The sequence below is a fragment of the Myotis daubentonii genome, chromosome X, assembly GCF_963259705.1.
Source record: "Myotis daubentonii chromosome X, mMyoDau2.1, whole genome shotgun sequence".
Taxonomy (NCBI): Eukaryota; Metazoa; Chordata; class Mammalia; order Chiroptera; family Vespertilionidae; genus Myotis; species Myotis daubentonii.
This window is the reverse complement of record NC_081861.1, coordinates 88,516,441-88,540,562: the sequence shown is the minus strand read 5'-3', so window position 1 is coordinate 88,540,562 and position 24,122 is coordinate 88,516,441. Positions and strand designations below refer to the sequence as shown.

Sequence of the window (24,122 nt, the reverse complement as noted above, 5' to 3'; positions counted from 1 at the left end):
CCAACCTCACGAACCAGGGCGCCTGGGAGGTCTGCAAAGGAGGAGACAAATGGCAAGAATTCACGGACAGGCCCTGCGCCTTCTCACAGAGCAGAAGGAACAGCTGAATCAAAGAGCACCCACCCGGAACTGGCGAAGTAAACACAGCTGGCATTGCCTAAAGAAAGGTGAGATTTGGAATCCAGGCTGGAGGGGGAAACGTATGCAGTGGGAACTAGAGCCTCAGAGGAAGACTGCCCTCACAAAATCCAGGGCTGTTGGGGTCAGTGTAGCCCTCAAATGTGGAAGGGGGTCCACAAGGCTGCTGGCAGAAAGGGATTCTAGACTAACCCACAGCTGGACTGGACCCAGAAAGGCAGCCTGGAATACTGTACCAGCTGCGAGAGTCACGCACAGAGTCATGCACAGAAATGCATGCAGAGCCAGAGAGGCCTTTTAGCCCCGAATATTAAGACAGAAACACTGCCACCCAGGGGCTGTAGCAGAAATTGACTCGTGTGTAAATACAACTAAAGACAGACTGAGAACCAAAGAGAGCAGAGAGGTCACCCCTGCTTGAAAATAGGGTTGTGGAGTGTAGAACATTTCCATCTTCTCAGAAAGTTGCTTCATGACCCTTCTAAGTCAATTCCTGCACTTGCCTCAGAGGCAACCACACATGTGACATCTATAGCCACAGTTTGAAGTAGGAGTCAAAAAAGGCCCATACATTACAATTGGTTGTTGTCTCTTCTAAACTGACTCCAGGCCCATTGCAAAATGAAAATTCAAGACTCCTTAGAGCTTCTTAAGAATTTTAATATGGACCTCTTGTCTTTGGAAGTTCTACCTCCTGAACAAATTCTTGATTTTCCCAAATCTTTTCTATTTTACTTTTAATGAGAGAAATAAAAGAAATATGTCTGATGCTAAAAAAAAGAAAATAGGTTTGTGGCTTGGGACACAGAGGAGCCGTGCATTGCAGGGAACTTCAATACTGTGCTGACTACCTACAAGGAAAAAGACGAGCCAAGCAGAACAGTGGAGGAAGTGAACGACCTTCACTACTTCACATTTTTATTTTTTACCTTTTACTTAAGAAACTAATTTTTTCTCTCACTAGATTTTACCTTCTTTTTAATTATATTTTTATTTTTAACTATTAGTATTAATACTATTATTTTACCCTTTTAAAAAAAGTTTTATTTTATGTTATTTTTTTCTTTATTTTATTTTGGGATAGTGTTATACATTCTATTTTGATTTTCCCTTTAGCATTGTTTTACTCTATCTCAATTTTTCCTTCAACACTCTCTTCATCACTTTTACCCTTTTTTTTCCTGTTTCTCTTACCCTCTTCCAGCTATAATTTTTCTCTAGCCTTTCTTTTTACTCACTGTTAAAAATTGATTTTACTCATACATCTAATTTCCTCTCCCCTGCTCCAAACCCATACACACTTCTCTCTTTGCTTTCTTCACTATCCAAATTCTTTTTCTTTTCTTTTTGCCTTTTTCTTTCTTTCTGTATTATTGTTGTTTGTTTGATTATTGGTTAGTTTTTGTTTGTTGGTTGGTTTTGGTGGGTTTTTTTTTTGTTTGGTTGGGGTTTTTTGCTTCTCTTTTTCCTCTCCTTGCTTGTTCTCTTCTTCTACTAATAGCTTAACAAATCCAAATCACCACCTCAGGCCTATCTACTCTCTATCATCCTTTTCCAATAGTAAACAAATACATAGATATATTAAAGAAGGAGGAAAATTTTTTAATATATATTTTATTGATTTTTTTACAGAGAGGAAGGAAGAGGGATAGAGAGTTAGAAACATCAATGAGAGAGAAACATCGATCAGCTGCCTCCTGCACACCCCCCACTGGGATGTGCCCGCAACCAAGGTACATGCCCTTGACTGGAATCGAACCTGGGACCCTTCAGTCTGCAGGCCGACGCCCCATCCACTGAGCCAAACCAGTTAGGGAAAGAGGAGGAAAATTTATATATATATATATATATATATATATATATATATATATATATATATATAAAACAGCCAAGATGGCGGTTAACCACCAACCAAGATGGCGGTTAATTTGCATATACTGACTCTGAGCGAAGACTGAAGACAACATGGAAGCCAAGGGCTATAGAAGGGAGCAAAGTAGAGGCCGCGGACACAGTAAAGGAGCCAAGGCTGCAGAGGCAGGAGGCGAGAGGGGAAACCCAGCCACAGGGGCTGGGAGTGGGAGGGGAAACCAGGCAGCAGTGGCTGGGGGCGGTTTGGGCAAACCCAGAAAGCCTGAGCGGCTGGGGGCGGGTTGGAAAATCCCACCAAGACTGAGCGGCTGGGGGCAGATGGAAAAACCCAGCAGCAGCGGCTGGGTGTGGGTTGGGCAAACCCACCAAGATGGAGTGGCTGGGTGCGGGTTGGGCAAACCCACCAAGCTGGAGCGGCTGGGTGCAGGTTGGGAAAACCCACCAAGCCGGAGCGGCTGGGTGCGGGTTGGGAAAACCCACCTGTTATGGGTTGGCTCAGCAAGATAGACCACCGATTCAGAATTTAAATTTAAGAGCCTTTATTAAGCTGGCCAGCTGACCACAGCGCCTATCTCCCCCTCTGGGACCTTCGGAGAATGTGGCAGAGATCAAGGGTGCAGTATGATCCTTTATAGCAAAACCGTGTTACCTTAGAAGTTCATAGAAAGTTCATAAGCACAAAGGGGGGGGTAAACAGAGTCACACCTGGCTGGAGCGCATCATAACATATTGTTTTTCTAAGACAATCTAGCAAGCTTTCTTCCATGGTTCTTAACCCTGACACAATCCTCCATACGTCAGTCCCCCCTCCCAGCACATTCAATTTCTCATGTCCCATTTCCTTCCCTTAGCACATTCTGTAACATTCTGTAACCCTTCCATGCTGCAGTCCCTCACCCTAGCACACCACCCAGCTGGAGCAGCTGGGTGCGGGTTGGGAAAACCCACCCAGCTGGAGTGGCTGGGTTCGCGTTGGGCAAACCCACCAAGACTGAGCGGCTGGGGGCGGGTTGGGAAAACCCACCCAGCTGCAGCAGCTGGGGCAGATTGGAAAAACCCAGCAGCAGTGGCTGGGGGCGGGTTGGGAAAACCCACCAAGCTGGAGCGGCTGGGGGCGGGAGCGAAGCCCACCTCAGCAGGTTTTGCTCCCTTCTCTGCTTTGCTCCAGCCATAGTAAGCCCTATTCTTGCAGGAATCTTCCTGCAACGGGCCTCTAGTATATATATTTCTTTTATATATATTTTTCTTTTTTTGTATTTAGTTTTTTACTTTTCTTCTTATACACCCATTCTCATTCTACCTTCTCTATACTGAATTGTGGCTATTTCCCCATTCATTCAATTCCTTGAACTTACCTCTTGGAAACACTATGAACAACTCTATTCCAACAAAATGGACAACCTAGATGAAATGGACATATTCTTAGAAAAATACAAGCTCCCAAAACTCAATCAAAAAGAATAAAAAAAACTGAATAGGCCGATAACTACCAAAGAAATTGAAGCAGCGATCAAAAATCTTCCAGCAAACAAAAGCTCTGGTCTGGATGGCTTTACAGGGGAGTTCTACCAAGCATTCAAAGAAGAACTAAAACCTATCCTCCTCAGACTATTCCAAAAAATTCAAGAGGAAGGCACACTTCCAAGCTCTTTCTATGAAGCCAGCATTACCCTAATCCCCAAACCAGAAAAAGACACCACAAAAAAAAAAGAACTACAGGCCAATATCCTTGATGAACATAGATGCTAAAATTCTCAACAAAATTCTAGCGAACCGAATTTAGCATTGCATTAGAAAGATCATACACCCCAATCAAGTGGAATTTATTCTAGGGATGCAAGGATGGTACAATATCTGCAAATCAATAAATGTGATATATCACATAAACAAACTGAGAAACAAAGATCACATAATCATATCAATCAATGCAGAAAAAGCATTTGACAAAATCCAACACCCTTTCTTGATAAAAACTCTCAGCAAAGTGGGAATAGAAGGATCATATCTCAACATAATGAAAGCATTATATAACAAACCTACAGCCAACATTATACAATGGGCAAAAACTAAACTCATTTCCCCTAAGAACAGGAGCAAGACAGGGATGCCCACTTTCACCACTCCTGTTCGATACAGTACTGGAAGTGCTAGCCCTAGCGATCAGACAAGAAGAAGAAATAAAAGGCATACAAATTAGAAAAGAAACAGTAAAACTGTCCTTATTCGCAGGTGACATGATACTATACATAGAAAACCCCAAAGACTCCATCAAACAACTACTGGACCTAATAAGTGAATTTGGCAAAGTAGCAGGATAAAAAATTAATGCCAAGAAATCTATGCCATTTTTATACAGCAATAGTGAACTTACAGAAAGAGAAATTACAAAAACAATCCCATTTACCATTGCACATACAAAAAAGTTAAGATAACTAGGAATAAACTTAACTAATGACGTAAAAGACCTGTATTCAGAAAACTACAGGACATTGAAAAAAGAGATAGAGGAAGACATGAACAAATTGAAGAATATGCCATGTTCATGGATTGGTAGAATCAACATCATTACAATGTCCATACTACCCAAAACAATCTATGAATTCAATGCAATCCTCACTAAAATACCTACAACACACTTCAAAGACCTAGAACAAACTCTCCAAAAATTCATCTACACTAATAAAAGAGAAAAATGGTAATTGGCGTACGATGATACCCTTTTCATTGGCTAATCAGGGCTATATGCAAATTAACTGCCAACTAAGATTGGCAGTTAACTGCCAACTAAGATTGGCAGTTAACTGCCAACAAGATGGCGGTTCATTTGCATATGTAGGCACAATGCAGGGAGGCGAAAGGGAAAGCAGGAAGAAGCCCCCTGCCACTGACAGTGATCGGAAACCCAGGGGGGAGCTAAGAGCTGGGGGGCAGGGCAAAGGCGGCCCTGGGGCCGCCTTTGCCCTGCCCCCCAGCCATGATCGGAGAATCAGGTGCCTTTTCTGCCCTGGCCAGTGATAGCAGGAAGTAGGGGTGGAGCCAGCGATGGGAGCTGGGCACAGTCGAAGCTGGCAGTCCCAGGAGCTAGGGGTCCCTTGCTGGGCCTAAAGCGAAGCCCACGATCGTGGGGCCGCTGCAGCTGTGGGTCCCCGCTGCCCAGGCCAGACGCCTCGGCCAGAGACGTCCTGCAGGGGCAGGGGCAGAGCCCGAGCGATCACAGCGCCCCCCGCTGCCCGGGCGGGACGCCTAGGCCAGAGGCGTCAGGCCTGGGCAAGGGGCCGATCCTGCGATTGAACCGTGATGGGGGTCAACGCCTGAGGGCTCCCAGTATGTGAGAAGGGGCAGGCTGGGCTGAGGGACATTCCCCCCACCCACCCAGTGCACGAATATCGTGCACCGGGCCCCTAGTCTGGAATAAAAAAAGACCCCGAATAGCTGCAGCAATCTTTAGAAAGAAGAACAATGTAGGAGGGATCACAATATCAGATATCAAGCTATACTACAAAGCCACTGTTCTCAAAACTGCATGGTACTGGCACCAGAACAGACATATAGACCAGTGGAACAGAACAGAGAACTCAGAAATTGACACAAGCCAGTATGCTTAATTAATATTTGACAAAGGAGGCAAGAGCATACAATAGAGATAAGACAGTCTCTTCAATAAATGGTGTTGGGAAAACTGGACAGATACTTGCAAAAAAATGAAACTAGACAACCAACTTACGCCATACACAAAAATAAACTCAAAATGGATAAAGGACTTAAACATAAGATGGGAAACCATAAAAATACTAGAGGAATCTAAAGGCACCAAAATCTCGGACATATGCTGAAGCAATTTCTTCACTGATACATCTCTGAGGGCAATGGAAACTGAAGAGAAAATAAACAAATGGGACTACATCAAAATAAAAAGCTTCTGCACAGCAAAAGAAACCATCAACAAAACAACAAGAAAGCCCACTGTATAGGAGAACATATTTGCCAATGTTATCTCTGATAAGGGTTTAATCCCTAACATCTACAGGGAACTCATACAACTTAACAAAAGGAAGATAAACAATCCAATCAAAAAAATGGGCAACGGATCTAAATAGATACTCTTGAAAAGAAGACATAAGGCCAAGAGACATATGAAAACATGCTCAAAGTCAATAATCATCTGAGAGATGCAAATCAAAATGACAATGAGGTACCATCTCACACATGTCAGAATGGCTATCATCAACAAATCAACAAATGACAAGTGCTGGTGAGGATGTGGAGAAAAAGGAACACTCATGCACTGTTGGTGGGAATGCAGACTGGTGCAGCCACTGTGGAGAGCAGTGTGGCGTTTCCTCAAAAAACTAAAAATGGTGCTTCCATTTGACCCAGTGATCCCACTTCTAGAAATATATCCCAAGAAACCAGAAACACCAATCAGAAAGGATATATGCTCCCTTATGTTCATAGCAGCACAATTACAATAACTAAGATTTGGAATCAGCCTAAGTGCCCATCAGCAGATGAGTGGATTAAAAAACATTTCTAAAACATGTTTCCCATTAAAAAGAACCAAGGAAGCTTCCAAGATTTAGAAGAAGATAACATCTGGGTAATCAGCTATTCTGAGATTCTAGACCTGACCTGCTAAAAATTTGGGCTTTAAGACTCTTTATGAAGAGCTAATATTACATTTCTTCCTTCTTATTCTATTTTGATAGTCATACCTGTAGAAATTGTTGTAAGACTTTGTTGGGTTATATATATGCTTATCTATAAATAAGCTAATCTAGGATAGAATAAGAATAGAAAATGAAACTGATTTACATTCTTATAACTTTCTCCCTACTATACCTATCTAGAAACTGCATATGCCTTCTTAGACACTCTCCCTTACTAAACATAGAAAGGTTAGATTGGAAGCCCACTAACCTTTCCCATTTATTATTAGAAAATGATGTTCTGCCCTAACTGGTTTGGCTCAGTGGATAGAGTGTCAGCCTGCAGACTCAAAGGTCCCAGGTTTGATTCCAGTCAAGGGCATGTACAAGGGCCTTGGTTGTGGGCACATCCCCAATAGGAGGTGTGCAGGAGGCAGCTGATCAATATTTCTCTCTCATCGATGTTTCTAACTATCTTTCTCCCTTCCTCTCTGTAAAAAATCAATAAAATATATTTTTAAAAAAAAGAAGGGAGAGAAAACCAAGAGGGTGGCATAGGTAAACACCAGAAATTGCTGCCTCTGCGCAACCACTTCAAAAATACAACTAAAAGACAAAACGGACATCATCCAGAACCACAGAAAGGCTGGCTGAGTGGAAATTCTACAACTAGAAGGAAAGAGTAAAGCACACTGAGACTCAGAGGAGGTGTGGAAGTAAAGTGCAGAGGTACAGAGGCTCACATGGAAAGGGCTGACAACTGGGGATGCGGTTGTCTTTTTCAATCAGGAGGGAGTCTCAAGCTCCCGATGGCTCTGAACGCCAGTTCCTGGCGAGTCTCTGGGGACCCAGACTCATACGGGGAGAAACTGGACTGTCTGACATCAGTCAGAACTCCAGGGCGGCTTTCTCTCAGAGGTGCTTGCAGCGATTACTGAGCCACTGAGACTCAGGGCCTCTTAGGGTAGGACTGAGGATCAGCCATAGCTGTTTGCTCCACCCTGTTGATTCCCTGAGATCCTGCCCCACCCAAGCTGTGCTCAGAGGCTTTTGCATATGAAAGGCCTGGCCCTTTGCAATCTGAAAATTACCTAACAAACTGCAGCTGGGTCAGAGAAATGAAGAACTTCCAAAAGAAGGCCCAAGGCCCCACAGCAGCTTGCATTGCTTCACAACTGGGCCTCATCTGGGCACCTCCAAACCCCAAACAAAGAAGAAGAATCTGCAGATCTCTCCATAGCTCCTGCTGTGTAGCCTCAGGCAGAGGCTCAATTAGCAACTCCTTAGAGATCCAAGAGCCAGTGTACCCAGTGGTCAGAGTGGGACCATCCAGATTACAACTCCTCAGATCCATAAGGGACACACTCAGGGGACAGACGCAGTGAACACCAAAACCCCACTGAATCAAGTCTTGCCCAAGAAGGGTGTCTTCAGCAGAGAAGTTCTCCCACCGTAGACACAGCTGATTCTCACAGCCAATTGGCCTGGAGGTCAATTCCTTCCATTGATACCTACAACAATCAAGGCTTAACTACAACAAGACTGTGCACAAAGTCAACAAAGGGGTTCACCAAGAGTGTTTACCTCAGGTAATTGGGGAGGCTGAGCCACTGGGCCCTATAGGGCACCTAGTACAAAAACCCACTCTATCAACACAGGGAAGCATAAAAAATGCAGAGACGAAGAAACAGGTCACAAATGACAGAAATGGAGGAAAACAAACTACTGGATATAGAGTTCAAAACCAAACTTATAAGGTTTTTCAAGAATTTTCTAGAAACTACTGATAAATTCAGAGAGACCCTCAAGAAATCTAGTGAGACCCTTGAGGATATGAAAAAGGACCAACTAGAAATTAAGCATACACTGACTGAAATAAAGAATATTATACAAAGTACCAACAGCGGACTAGAGGATCAAAAAAATCAAGTCAAAGATTTGAAATACAAAGAAGCAAAGAACGCCCAACCAGAAAAACAAAAAGAAAAAAGAATCAAAAAATAGGAAGATAGTGTAAGGAGCCTCTGGGACAACTTCAAGCATACCAACATCCGAATTATGGGGGTGCCAGAAGAAGAGAGAGAGCAAGATATTGAAAACCTATTTGAAGAAATAATGACAGAAAACTTCCCCCACCTGGTGAAAGAAATACACTTACAAGTCCAGGAAGCCCAGAGAACCCCAAACAAAAGGAATCCAAAGAGGACCACACCAAGACACATCATAATTAAAATGCCAAGAGCAAAAGACATAGAGAAAATCCTAAAAGCAGCAAGAGAAAGAAACTCAGTTACCTACAAGGGAATACCCATACGACTATCAGCTGATTTCTCAACAGAAACTTTGCAGGCCAGAAGGGAGTGCCAAGAAATATTCAAAGTGATGAATAGCAAGAACCTACAACCAAGATTACTTTATCCAGCAAAGCTATCATTCAGAATTGAAGGTCAGATAAAGAGCTTCACAGATAAGGAAAAGCTAAAGGAGTTCATCACCACCAAACCAGTATTATATGAAATGCTGAAAGGTATCCTTTAAGAAGAGGAAGCAGAAGAAAAAGGTAAAGATACAAATTATGAACAACAAACATGCATCTATCAACAAGTGAATCTAAGAATCAAGTGAATAAATAATCTGATGAACAGAATAAACTGGTGAATATAATAGAACCAGGGGCATAGAAAGGGAGTGGACTGACTATTCTCGGGGGGTAGGGGAGTGGGGGGTGCGTGAAGAGACTGGACAAAAATCGTACACCTATGGATGAGGACAGTGGGGGGGGGTGGGGTAAAGGCAGAGGGTGGGGTAGGAAATCTGTGGAGGGGAGATATTGGGGGGAAAAAGAGGAACAACTGTAATAATCTGAACAATAAAGATTTAATTTAAAAATAATAATAATAATAAAATGAAAAATAATTTCAAGGAAAAAAAGAATAGTAGTTTGGAAATAAAAGAATAAACTATTTCTGTATTTTCTGTGCTAGAGCTAAACACTGAAAATTAAATTTTGAGGAATTTTGTGAGCCCGTTGTGGAAAATGGTGATTTCAAAAAATTAAATTATAAATACTTAGAGTTAAGTACCTGCATTGAAGACAAGAGCAATAAATACTTAAAACTGAAAAAAAAGAAAGTGATGTTCTAATCATTCATTATGATGATGACGACGACACTGATTCTTTACTAGCTACCTACTGGCTTTTCCTCACTGTTAACAGAACTTTAAGTCACATACTATTAACCAAATAATCGTGGTTGCATTGTTTTTATTGTTTCTCTTTTTATTATGTTAATAGATGCAGAAGGAAGATGCACAACAGAAATAACAATATTCAAATCATGATAGCCCATAGATTAGAAATGATGCAGAGCTTTTTTCCTTAACTGTCAAATGCCTCACTAAACGTAATGGGAAAACCATTCTTAAAAAACAATAATTTGGCCCATGCTCATATTCCAGGTTACCTAAAAGCCTCTTCCTCCCCATTGGCCAGGAGGAAAAATGCTGTAAACTGTCTTAACATAACCACAGATGAAGTCCTAGGAATGAGCCTTCCTAGCTTCGTGGGACTGAGCAATTATCAAAATAGTCATCAATACATCTTCTGGATTGACTTATGACCAAAAGGGGAAATGAGGAAAGAAATGGAGCTTAAGCTCTTCTGACTAAATCAGTAACCAGGGAAGAATAGTCTAAAAATTCATCCTATGGCAAACCATGGGGAATAGTCATATATATCAGTGATTATAGAAAACAGTGCCTGTTCTTTCTATATCCAGATTATCAATGTAAGAAATGTCCAAACCTGTAGAGAATTTTTATAAGAGTTTATTTAAGACAAATGATGACATGTCTGGGAGCAAGATCTCAAATGATCCAGAGAATAACAGTTTTTCAGCTTCTTTTCTGCACTTGAGATTAAGGAGGGAACATAAGGAAGATTATATGAAGGTGGGAGGAAGCAAGCAAGGATGAGATTCTAGGATAGTTACGATTATGGGTTCTCTTGAGGTGTCTGAAAGGGAGCATTTCAAAGGTGTGTTAATCTAGATGCATAGAAACAATGGGCAGGGCTTGCTTAAGGCAAAGATAAGCCTTTTACTAAAAAAGTTATGTACCTGGGGCATGACACCTCACCATGACCTGTCCAGTTAGGAATTTATGATCAAATCCTCTGGGGAGCTTACTCTCCATAGAACTCCTTTTTGTCATCCACAAGATAAAATGCATCTCCAAGAGTTTCAAGGCAATTTAATTGTTTCCAAACCCAACCTTATTTTCATATACATCCTTTCCTTTCATGTTAAATTGTTAATCACTGAAATACGTGTACCCTAATTAAAAATGAGCCAGATGTACTTTTAGCTTACTCCTCTGCCTATATAAGCACCTCTCACTTTTTCGAAGTTGGAGCACTGTTTCAAGGTTTCTTGAAGATCTGCTCTCAGGCTACAGTCCTCAGATGGGCCCAAATAAAAATTCTCTACATTTCCAGAGATTCAGTTTTCTTTTCATTGACACTTGTATTCCCAGAATAAATCCCACTTAGTTATGGTATATAATACTTTTTATATGCTTCTGAATTCAGTTTGCTAATATTTTGTTGAGGATTATTTCATTTATATTTAGGAGAAAAAATGATCTGCACTTTTCTTAATTTTGGATGTTTTTGAGTGTCTTTGGCATCAGAGTAATTGTTTTGTGCTGGTCTCAGCTTATTAATGATACTATTGGCTAGAAATGCCTGGAAGTATTAGGACCCTGGACCCAAGGTGAGCCCTCTTTCTGAACTAATGTTGTGGCTGGATCAGCATTTGTGGTTCTTAGCATGACTGAGAGAGAAACCTCAGCAGTAAACATCAGGAAACTTTGAAAGAACAAGGTTTATTACTTACAAGTCCTGAAGGGTACAGGGCCACTTGGCAAGGTTGCAGATAAAGAGTACTTGAACTTGGGCTCTGCTTTTATTGGAGTCGAGGGTGAGGGGCCTAAGGTTTCACAAGTTTACTCTTATTTGATGAATTCAAAACATAGGAACAGGAATTAAAGTGCAGGAAAGGGAAAAAAAGAGTGGTCAGAGATCTCTAAAACAAAGGAAACTTCAGGGGTGTGGCAGCGTAGCTCTTTATTCAGTCCTGTAGCAGGCAATGCATTTACTCGAGATATCTGTCTTTGAAGAGGATGTCTCAGCAATTTAAAGCTTAATATCAGGCACTTGCACTACAATAAAAAACCCAACTGTCAGGGGTTTGCACTACAGTAATATTGGCCTAATAGACCTGTGGCAGGACAGTAAGAAGCTATGAAAATTCCTGGGCAAGTGGAAGGGTAAACTGAGACAAGAGAATTAAACAAGGCCAAACAGTTTGGGCAGTTTGTGAATCGTGACCTTATCTTCCCCAACCAAGGAGACTTGGATGCAAATGGTTAATGGCTCTCCTCCTTAACCATAGAATACATGGCTTAAATCACCCTGGCCTGGGAAAATAGAGAACAAAGACCCCAGCTAAACCCAAGGACAAATATCACTTGGGGGATGCTAAGGAAGCAAGAGGGGAAGGGTTTAAGAAGGGGAGAGTTTTCTCTTACTAAACAAAGAAGTCAGCTGTCTTTGGGAAGGTGTGTTGAGGGTGGAGTTTATCTCACTCACTGAACAAAGAAGTCAGTAGTCTTGGTACTTGCCTAGATAAAATCGCCAGATGTTCTCATAAATTCTGGGAAAAGCCACAACAAAGAAAAAGGGGGACTTTGAAATCTAGTCTGTGGCCCAAGATATCTGGCAAAGGAACTTTGAAACCTATAGACAGAAAACTTCCACCAGGTGAGGTGCTCAGATTAGCTGGGTTTCCCACTTGTGCTTTATGTCATGTATTCTTAATAAATTTGCTTGCTTTGCTACAATGTTGCTGTCTGTCATTCCTCTGAAACCTTTCTTATGAGATTGACAGGAGCCGAGGACGGGACAGCCCCTCTCCGATTCAGAGCTGTCCGCTAACATAGCTAATTTGAAAGTGTCCATTCCTCATCTATTATCTAAAAGAGTTCTGAGGAGTGTTGTTATTATTTCTACCTGAAATGTTTGATAGAATTAAGCAGTAATGCCACCTGGACAGGACCTATTCATTGTGGGAATATTTTTAGTTATTAATTTATTTGATTTTTTAAATCTTTTACTGATTCTATGTAAAATGATAGAAACAGAGTCATTTCAAAATGGAGTCCAAGCCTCCACCTCAGAGGAATTGCCTTGCACATACCTCTTACTCCTCAAACCTTTGGAATGTTTGAAGTGGACAAAATAACCTTTGGACTGGGCCAAAGCAACATTGTATTCCAAACAACTGTTTGTAAAACAGGAAAGCAGATGAAAGGACTGAAAATTAAGGACATTCTTTAGAGGTTGCACCACCATGTATAGCTAACGAATAACTTAGCTTATTTGCACTAATAGAAATTTCTTCCTTCTATTCATGTAATGATTGCTCTTCCTTTTCTCATAAAAACCCCTTGCCTTCACCCCATACTCAGAATATTATCTGGGTTTCTGCCTGAATCAGTGCTTCCTGAATCTACTAGTATTCTTTGATCTCCAATAAACACTTGTTGCCTCTCCCCTTAGCTTTTGTTTTCAAGTTAACAAGTCTGATTTGGAGTTTGTGTCTTCCCTCAAATGTTCTCATTGCATCTTGTGTATAATTTGTTCTCATAAAGTTGTCACACTATTTTCTTCTAATTTTTTCAACTTACATAGAGTCAGTGGTGCTGTTTCTCTTTTTAATCCTGATTTTGGTGATTTCTGAGGAATCTCTCTTTTTTTTTAAGTATATTTTATTGATTTTTTTTTTTTTTTTTTTTTTTTTTGTTTACAGAGCGGAAGGGAGAGGGATAGAGAGTTAGAAACATCGATGAGAGAGAAACATTGATCAACTGCCTCCTGCACACCCCCAACTGGGGATGTGCCCGCAACCAAGGTACATACCCTTGACCGGAATTGAACCTGGGACCTTTGAGTCTGAGGGCCGACGCTCTATCCACTGAGCCAAACCGGTTAGGGCTGAGGAATCTCTTTTTCTTCCTGGTCAGTTTGCCTAAGATTTGTGATTTTTTATTATCTTTTCAAAAATCAACTTTTGGTTTCATTGATTTTATGATGACAAATTCAGAATAAAGATTACCTCTGAGGGGGGCAAAGAGAATGGGATCAAGAGGACTACAGCAGACTTGCTAGGTAATAGTGTGTGAACAAACACTCCTAAAATATTTGATGAGGGAATGAAGGACTCCTAAGTATGTATTTCTAACTTTGACTACTCACTGGAGCTCCAGAATCAAAATTTTGAAGTACAATCTGGATAATTCCATTAGCATGTCCTATAAGATCCTCAACCTTAACACATCTAAAAACCATCACCTCATTCCCCAAACTGCTCAACTTCCTGGAGACTGACTGCCATTTCTAAGGTGACTGTACAGTAAGGAAAAGACAAATACGCAGACCTATCTGATGTCTGTCTACTGAACTTCACTTCCTCTTGAGCAAAAGCAAGCTGACCAACTCTTTTTGATGTTGCTGTTGCTTAAATTTTTTTATGAAAGTATAGTTGGTTGGCATATAATATAGTATCTTAGTTTCAGGGGTACTGTGTTGGGCTGCATTTCTGGCGCTTCGGCCAGGTCGGGCACGCTGTCCTAGAACATATAGACAGGAAGGTACTGACATCAGGCCACGCCTTGAGATATGGTCTCATGGCCCCTTCTTTCTCAGAAGGCCCGGAAGTCTCATTCCAAATTTGGGAGGCAAAGGACTGGAAAAAGTATAAATAAAGAAAGTTTCCTCCATATTGGGGGCCCAGAATTTGAAAGACACATTTTTCTCTGGGCCTCCACAGAATTTAATAATAAAATGTAACTCCTGTAGTTGGCACTGCAATTCAGCCTCTGCTTTGGCAGGGTGCTGTAACTGTAGTCGCTGGCCATGGAAGTCGGCACTGCAGTTCAGCCTCTGCTTCGGCAGGGTGCTGTAACTGTAGTCGCTGGCCAGCTTAATAAAGGCTCCTAAATTTTGATCTGAGTGCCTGGTGGTCGTCTCCGCGGGTTACCCCATTACAGTACAAAATAAGTGATTCAACATTTATATACCTTATTATGTGAAAATTAAAAACAGAAACACCATACAACCCAGCAATTCCACTTCTGGATATTTATCTGAAGAAAAGGAGAACACTAATTCAAAAAGATGGATGTACCCCTATGTTAATTGCAGCCTTATTTACAATAACCAAGATATGGAAGATAACCAAGGTCTATCAATGGATGAATGGATTAAAAAAAGAACGTGCTACATATATACAATGGAATACTAACCAACCAACTCTTTTATTCTCAGTGGCCTTTAGGGAAATAGACAATGTTCAGAGACAGATGAGGCAGAAACTATTTGCTCAGGTAGTTCCCCAGGAAATCCCCAAATCGGATGCATGCTCCCCAGGAAGAAACTGGGAGGTGGGTTTTCCTCCTGCTCAGTTCCTCAGGGGAGTGTAGCAGTCCAAACTGTCACCTTTGTTCTCCAAAGCCCCCAACCTAGCACCCTTTCCTGTCAGTGCTTAGATTTGGGCAAGACAGAAACAAGTCCTTCGGGCAGCCTCTCAAAAAGGCTGAATGGAGGATGTATGTTTCTTTCCTCTCTGTCCCTCCCCAGGGAGAAGCTGAGGATCTGGGAGTTTTCTCCCAATTGCCACACTGTGCTGGGAGGAGGGATAATGTGTACTAGTCTGAAACATTACTTTTTTCAAAGCAGTCCCTGATCTGTGGTGCTTAGATGCTGGCAAGGAAGAAACCAGCCTCTTAAGAAGTGTCTCTGGAAAATTGGAACATTGGATGTATTGAAACAGTTTTCTCTTTCTCTCCTGAGGGAGAAGCCACTGAGCTAGGAGTTTTCCTCCTGCACATTGCACTGTTGGGGGAGAGACTCCGGTAAGTGAGAGCCATGAATTTTCCTACCCACTTCAACGTAGTTGGTTTGTCGCTCCCCTGGGGTGCACAAGCTTCTTAACTGGTTTCTGGATTTCTCACAAAGGGAATTGGGCATGTGCCATCCTTGAGTCAGTGTCGCCATGGGGGAAGGAGGATGTGAGGCTTCTTACTGCACCATCTTCCTGATATCACCCTCTGATTCAGATGTTATAAATGAGTAAATTACGTGGTATGTGAACTATATCTTAAAAGGTGTTTTTTTCAAAAAAAATCCTCTGTGCTGTACAACTGAAACTAATATGAAATAATGTTGAATGCACACTGGAATAGGAAAACAAAATAAGAAAAAAGAAAAATTAAATAAAAGTTTTAAAAAGATATATTTAAAAAAGAAAAGAAAATGGAAACAAAGGCCACAAACTGGGAAACAATATTTGAAAAACACACTTATTATAACTTTGTTTTATTTTATTCATTTTTAGGGAGAAAAGAAGGAAGAGGGAGAGAGAGGACAAAAACATTAATATGAGAGAGAAACATTGATGGGCTGCCTCACACAAAACGCAGAACTGGAATCAAAACTGAAACCTGGGACTTCAGCTTGCAGATGCCAGCAAGTTAGCCAACCTGAAAGAGCTTCTCCAGTCCTCTGAAGATAAAGACAAAGGGGCCTGGGACCTGCTGAGCTGGATTTTATCCTCAAAGGTCCTGACAGTCCACAGTGCAGGGAAGTCAGAGTTTGAAAAGATCCAAAAGCTGACTGGTGCCCCTCACACTCCTGTCCCTGTGCCGGACTTCCTATTTGAAATCGAGCACTCGGACCCAGCGAATGCCAAATTTTATGATACCAAAGGAGAACGAGACCTAATCTACGCCTTCCATGGGAGCCGCCTAGAAAACTTCCATTCCATCATCCACAATGGCCTGCACTGCCACCTGAACAAGACATCCTTGTTCTGGGAAGGGACCTACCTCACCAGTGACTTGAGCCTGGCCCTCATTTATAGCCCCCATGGCTATGGGTGGCAGCGTAGCCTCCTTGGCCCCATCCTCAGCTGCGTGGCTGTGTGTGAGGTCATAGACCATCCAGATGTCAAGTGCCAAACCAAGAAGAAAGATTCCAAGGAGATAGATCGCAGGAGGGCGAGAATCAAGCACAGTGAAGAGGGAGACATCCCTCCAAAGTACTTTGTGGTCACCAACAACCAGCTCCTGCGAGTGAAGTACCTGCTGGTGTACTCACAGAAGCAGGCCAAGAGGGCTTCAAGCCACCTGTCCTGGTTTTCCAGCCATTGGTTTACGGTCATGATATTCCTGTACCTGCTGCTGTTGCTCAAGTGAGTGTCATCAACTCCTCCACTTTCCAACACTTTTGGAATCGTGCGAAGAGATAATCTTTCTGGGCCGGGAGTGGGGACCACCTCCACCATGTGCCTTGTTTTGTACCTCCCATGCCCCGCATCCAGCCAGGTTGAGCCTGGGGGCCAGTTGGGGACCACAAGACAATTTTCATATGCCATAAATGTATCGATTGCCTTTGATGATGCTCCAGCCACACTCCGGCCAAGGGGGACCACTGGGCCCTCACTCATAGGTTTTGGGGAGCCCTCCTGTCTGCTCCTGCCTAAACAGCCCTAGGAGTTGGCTTTTCCATCAGGGCCAAAGGACAAAGTCCTGCTGCATTTGAAAACAAAGTGTCCAAGCTGTCAGTGGTATGTTTACAATCGCTCCTGGCGGACGTTGGCCCTTTCTCTAATGCCTTCTGGAAGACGGAAAATGCTTAGTGGGGATGATAAATCACTAGGCAGTTGCCTTGTTTTGACTTGAGACCCTCAAGAGGAATAGTCATGTTTTTCATAAAAATCGGTGGGGATCGGTTTTTGAATTCCATCCACCTTTGTAAGTACAAAACATTTTCAGTTTTCTCAAATCAACAAACAGCATTCTGCTGCAGCTGTAACCCCGTGCCCAACCATGGATGAGAATGGAAGGAGTCAGAGTTCTGATTAAAAAATACAAACCTAAAAAAACAACAACAAAACAAACCAAACAAACAAAAACAAAAAAAAAACCTGAAACCTGGGCATGTAGCCTGACGAGAAATTGAACCAAGAGCCTTTGGTGCCCAGGATAATGCTCTAAGCAACTGAGCCACATGGGCCAGGGCAACACACATATTATAAAAGGCTTATATCTGAAACAGAAAATGAACATTCAATGTTCAACAATACAAAATTAAGCAACTCAATAAGTAATGAGCAAGAAAATGGAACAGACACTGTGCTAAAGAAGACAATGGAAGACCAGGAAGCGACTTGAGAAGATGTTCAACCTCATTCATCTTAAGGGAAACACCAATTAAAGCCACAGTGAAATGCCACCACATGCCTATAAGCTTAGCTAAAATGTAAAATACAATACAGAGAATGCTAGTGCTAGAAAGAATGAGGAAGCACCAGAACTATCGTGCATTCTTGGGGAGAAAGTAAAATGATATAGACAAACTGAAAAACATTTTGTATGTCATTTATATAGTTAAAAATATACTTACCATTTGCTCCATCCAACAAGCCGAGTCCTAGATAATTGCCCAAGAGAAAGGAAAACTAATGTGGACAGCAAACCTGTTTGCATATGTTCATAGAAGCTTTCCCAGCTGCTTGGGTGACAGTACACTGGGCCTGGACGAATACCCAGACATATCTAGGACTACTGGACACAGAGTCTAAGCTGACATTGATCCTGGAAGCCCAAAGTGTCACGATGGGCGGGGGCGGCGGAGCTGTTTGAGAGGGGCTTGTAGGAATAGTGTCTGGTTCACAGTGAGCCGACCTGGTGTTTCAATCAACAGATGAACACAGTGGTCGTTTCTCCAGCCCCCAAGTTATGTGCCAGTGGTACACTTGGCAGTTAGAGCAATGAATCCCAGAGGGTCATTGGTCTGTGGGGTAAGAGCTATCATGGTGGGGAAGGCTAAGTGAATCCCCTTAGGATTCTCCCTGTGGGGTAGAGAGGGAAGGAGGGTGGGAGGGAAGAAATGGAAATGGCCAGAGGGATGCTGTGGCTTCCACTGGATGGATGGGTAATGTTTCCTAGGACCATGGTGGGTACAGGAGATTTTGCTATAGCCTTCCTCATCCATCTTAGCAGGTCAGAAATAGCACAACATGTCTTTAAAAGTCACTGGGAGGAGTGGGGGAGGGCATCAGCTACACACAGGCAGAGGTTGGGGGGAGGGGAGGCAGGGCACACTTGAGGAGGAGGATCAGAGATTTAGAGTGTACCCAATCTCCCTGCTGCATAACCTTCTCTATCAGAGCCAGAAAAATTGGGTCTTTGAGTGCCCTCTGGCAAGAGGTGTTCAGACAGCTCCGGCCTCTCTAGGAGATCAGCCAGAGTAGGCTGCAGGAGGGAGAGGCGACTGGAAAGACAGAGGAGTATGGCCCGACCAGGCATGGCTCAGTGGATGAGCATCAACTTATGAACCAGGAATTCACGGTTGGATTCCTGGTTAGGGCACATGACCAGGTTTCAGGCTCGATCCCCAGTAGGAGGTGTGCAGGAGGCAGCCAATCAATGATTCTCTCTCATCATTGATGTTTCCATCTCTCCTGTGCCGAGCCAGCTCAGCCAAGGGTTCGAAAGCCTGAGTGAGGGCGGTGAAAGATGAAGAAATGACAGACACAGAGAATAAGCTGGGTCTAGGGGTGGATCTTCCTGTGCCTGGCTGAGGCCACAGAGAGAGATCCAGAGGCAAGCTGAGCCTTTATTTTATAGCCAGAGGTAAACAAGGCAGTGGTCACCATAGTTACAATGTTCTTGTGGGTTTCACTTGTTTTGGCAGCACTTGCTACATCTCCCTCAGCCCATCAGCTTCCCAGATAAGATCTAGGGAGCGACATAAGGTCAAGCCTAATTATGCTAAGGGAACTGTGCCCTCTAAGCTGGGACTGGTTCGTGGCATTGCCAACAGGTCAGTCCGAGGCTTAACCCCATAGCCGCGCCCTACATTCTCCCTGTCCCTTCCTCTCTCTGAAATATAGATATATATATATGTGTATATATATATATAGATATATATATATTATATATATAAGTATATATGTATATAGTATATATGTATAATATATATATTATATATAAGTATATATATGTATATAGTATATATGTATTATATATATATATATATATATATATATATATATATATATATAATCTTTTTAAAGGCAGGGGAGTATGAATGGGAAAGAGAGGAAGAAGTGTGGAAGGAAGGGAGGAAGGCTGTTGGAGTAGGGGTTGGGTGGCAAGCAAGTGGAAATTCTAACACTGGAGGGCCTTATAGAAACCAAGGCAGGGCCAGGGCTGCTCAGCTCAGGAAAGCTGGGAAGCTGGGAAGCAGGCGGTTCAGGAAAATTTGAGAGACAACTGGCGCCCTGGCGGGCTGCCCACTGGTAAGCATTGGCTGTGCGTCCTCCCAGACCTTTATATCATGTCTGTAGGCACACCTATATGTACTCTCAGACCTTATATCGGATTGACCAGTTTCAAAAAACAAGTTACAAATGTGTATCCGAGGCCATTGCTCTGCAGCTTGCTGTGTGCCTTTGGAATCTGTGCAGACCTGCTGTGAAAATGGGTTTATGGTTTGCGTCCGTGTCCCCAGGCTCAGTGATGGTGAGCATCTTTTGGGGTGTGCACTGGCCATGGGGAGTCCCCCTTCTTTGAACTGACTCAGAGTGGGGGCGGGGCTGAGGGAGGGGGCAAACCCCAGCCCTTCCACCAAACCGGCCCAGCAACACACAGCCCTGGGCCGATTTGACCACCCATCCTAAGGGAAACGGAGTTGCGACAGCGACCCTGCCGCCCGTAAATGCCTCAACTTTTGCTCCCCGGGCCTTTATGGAAAATGTATGTGGACCCACCGCTGACCACGCGCTCGGGTGTGCGTTCCCCTGTTGGGTCGTAAGTGTTGTTGCAGAAGAGTGGCTGGTGCTTCACCTCCATCCTGAGCTTGCACCCTCACCACCCACCCCTCGACCCACCCCCCAGACAGGTGCATCATCTCCCCACTTCATACATGGGAAGCGGAGGCTAGGTGCATTGACTCCAGTCGGACAGTAGGTGCCTGGCCGGGGGAGGCGGGGCAGGAAGTGATGGGAGGAGCCCGCCTATGACCACACTCCTCCACCGGATTGGCTTCCAACTGCCGCTCTGACGTCGCACGCACGCACGCACGCACGCATGCACGCACGCCTGGACCAACCAGAGGCCCTCCACCCTATTGGCCAGGGCCTCAGGGGCGGGCCTAGAAGGGGCGCACTGATTGGCAGGCGGCGGGACACGCACCAATGAGAACGCCTGGACGTTGATGGCTCTTGGGAGTCGCGCACGCGTGGAGGCCACCGCGTGAGCTGCCTGTGGTGACAAAGGCTCTCTCGGAAGGTCAAGGCCTCGCGCTCCTGCCGCTGCCTGTGCTCAGGGCGACCGTTTACCCTGTGCCTGGGCTGTCGGGACTTGGCGACATGAGCTCCCCCAACAAGGACGAGGGGTCTGTTTGGGGAGTGGGGTCCCACCCAGCGGGCGGGGAGCAGGCCGGTGGACTAGGCCCTACTTGGGGGACGCCCCTGCCCAGCAGCCAGGACGAGGGCGCGTTCTCAGACCTCGAAGGCTTCCAGGACGAGCGGGAAGTGATGGAAGGGATGCTTTGGGGTTGCGAAGGCCGACCTGGCTCCCCGGCCGACTTCGACGGGGGCCCTCTCGACTACCTTGCCGAGGAGGCCGCGGTGGCCACCCTGCAGCAGCTGACCGACCGGGGATCACCCTCCCCAGAGAGCTGCTGCGACTCTGAGGCGTCCGCCCTTTGGGTGGACTTGCAGGCAGGTCCCGAGGGTAGAAGCTCGCAGGCCTATGGTCTGGTGGGATCTCGGCGGCCTTCCACAGCCCGGCTGCCCGTCATGGAGCCTGCGGGAGGCCGGGCCTGGGGAAACTGCGAAAGAGGAGCTAAGAATAGGTCAAGGGTCACCGTGGGTCCCCAGTGGTCCTCGGAAGAAGGCCTGGTGGGCTGGCCTTCCCACTCCGAGTCATCAGATGAATTCAGCGAGCTGTACCTGCTGAGTTTGAGCCTCTATGGCAAAGGAGGGGGCCAGGCCAAACCCAGGAGCTTGCAAGACACACCCAGACACTCGGGTGCCCATGCCAGGGACAAGTTCCTTTGCATGCCAAGTTCCTCTTTCCTGCCCTCCGCTCCCCCACGACTGGCTTCAGTTGGGGCGAGGCGGGCTGTTGGAGAGCTGGACGTGTCCCGTGGGAAACCCCAAAGTGTGGTCTGCGGGAAGGCGGGGAGCAGGCCCAGCTACCTGCCCGGAGCCGCTGCTGCAGGCAGCCCGCCCAAGGCCACTCCTGGAAGGAAAGTGGCCCAGGAGAAGAAATCCCTAGCGGGGGCCTCCAAAGTTGCCCCCCAGGGTACCTTCCCTTCCTGGGGGCAGGGAGTCTCAGCAGCTGCCCTGGAGCCAGCCACCTTCCCCCCAGTCGCTGGTGGTCCGGTGCTTGGGAGGGGCAAGGGGTATTCCTTGGACCCTTTGGGAACCACACAGCCCAAGCACACCGGCGCTGGGCAGAAGAAGTCTGGGGCCAGGAGGAAGAAGGGGTCCCTGCCGGTGGTGGTAGAAGAAAAGGAACCGCAGAGCGACCCAGGCCCAAAAGTCCAAGTGAGTATGAGGCCATGGTCCTCCCCGCTCCCCAACCCGCCCTGCACTTCTCTAGGCATGCTCCCTCTGTCCCTCCTCAGGGCTTGTCATTGGGCACCCTGGGTCATTAGGATGCCAGATCTGGGTGGTTTTAGCCAGGGCAAACCCTAAGCTAGCCCTCCATGTGTGCCAGGCACCATTCTCCGCACCTGGCAAGTTTCCCTGCTAGGGTGGTAGGGAGGGCTGGGGCAGCTGGTTTGGATCGGGGGACCCCTTAAGACTTTGGGCCCCAAAGCTTCAGTGTTTAGAACCATCGGCTCCCTGACTCCTACTTGCTAGCTGCTCCCCGAGCTGTCCTTGCAGGGGGCCGTGGGCTGTCTCAGCACCCCACTGTTGTGTCTAGCTCAGCCTGGCCTCCTGACCGGGGCTGACTGAGGGCGAAAGTGCTGATGGGGTCCGCCTCTGAACTGCCTTCCCTATTCCCTGCCTCACCCCAGCCCCTACACACACACACACACACACACACACACACACACACACACACGCACACGCACACGCACACACACACGCGCACACACACACACACACACATCCCGAGTCCAAATAAGTGAGAAATTTTTATTTCGTCCTCAGACACACAGTCCAGGGCCATTCTGCCGAGAATGCAGCAGCGGTGAAGGCCAAGGCAGAGCCGCCGGGGTTCCAGGACAAGCACAGCCCTGGGCCCTGAGCCAGGGAGAAGTCCTGCCCAGAGGGCCCACAGCCTCCAGTGAGTCCCGTGGGTCTGCTGGGAGCGGCGGGGAGAGAGGCTGAGGAGGGAACCCTCCTGCTCTGGCTCCACCAGGGGCTCAGCCCTGCTCCCTGCCTCCCTGCCTGCCCAGACAGCTTCTCCCACAGGAAATAGGGTGTCTGGACAGGGCAGGGCTCGAGGCACTTCATCCTCTGCCTGGGGTTTGTGCACAGGGGTGACTCTCGTGGCTGTGCCCCAAACTGCCACTCCAGACACAGAGTTTCAGCGGAACAGGGCCTTTTCCGATAGGTCGTGTTGGGCCACTGGGCTCGTCCCAGGGGCTGGTTTTGCCTGCAGCTCTGCAAGCATCCAACCCAGGGCCACACACAGTGTTGGGGACCACAGCCGTGGGTGGGCTGCCCCTGGGGAACAGGCGAGGCAGGCCCAGAGAGAAGGGTGGAGCTGCTGGGCAGAGCAGGGGCAACTTGCTGCCAGCAGAGGGGGGTGCTGCCTCACGTGAGACCCTGCTAAGCCCTTTCCACCTCCCTGGGAGCTTTGGGAGCTGGATTTGGTGTCCTTTCCCTCTCAGGTGACCAGGCACCACGTGGACATCCCCCAGCACCGGAAAGGCAGCAGCAACCACCTGGAGCAGAGGGTTGTCCTCGGGTAACGCTTCCTCTGGCTCCTAGAAGTGCATTTCTGAGCTAGACTGTGGGTTGTGTGTCCAGATTAAACCGACCCGTGCCTGTCCCCTCTCCCCACACCGCCGCAGCCGCTGCCCCATCCCACACCTCCAGGAGGGCATGCACCTCCTTTTCCCACTGAGGAGCCCATGCGGGGCTAGCCCAGGTGGTGGGGGCGGGGTGTCGTCGAGGGGAGAGGAGGCCTGAGTATACTAATCATTTCTCTTTCTCTGGTGTCTGCTGGCCTAGTGCCCGGAGCTGCAGAGACAAATATACGACCTTAGACAGCAACTAGGTAGGAGGAACCTCTGGCTGGGGCAGGGGCAGGGGCAGGGGCAGGAGCAGGGGCAGGGGCAGGGGCAGGGCCAGACTTCAGTGCCTTAGCTTGGGGCTG

At 45.8% G+C, this 24,122-nt stretch overlaps 2 protein-coding genes across 2 annotated transcripts; both read left to right on the top strand.

Annotated features, from left to right (window-relative positions):
- Positions 1-16,214: 16,214 nt before the first annotated feature.
- Positions 16,215-17,648, top strand: LOC132223549 (protein mono-ADP-ribosyltransferase PARP16-like; the record flags this gene model as incomplete). Its single annotated transcript, XM_059678673.1, has 1 exon — positions 16,215-17,648. A coding segment is annotated over one exon (756 nt), but the record flags the coding sequence as incomplete, so codon positions are not given.
- A 3,503-nt stretch (positions 17,649-21,151) lies between these two features.
- On the top strand, positions 21,152-23,715 carry LOC132223548 (uncharacterized protein CXorf49 homolog). Its single transcript, XM_059678672.1, has 2 exons — positions 21,152-22,336; positions 23,635-23,715. The coding sequence occupies exons 1-2, from the start codon at positions 21,152-21,154 to the stop codon at positions 23,713-23,715; spliced, it is 1,266 nt and encodes a 421-aa protein (XP_059534655.1).
- Positions 23,716-24,122: the final 407 nt, after the last annotated feature.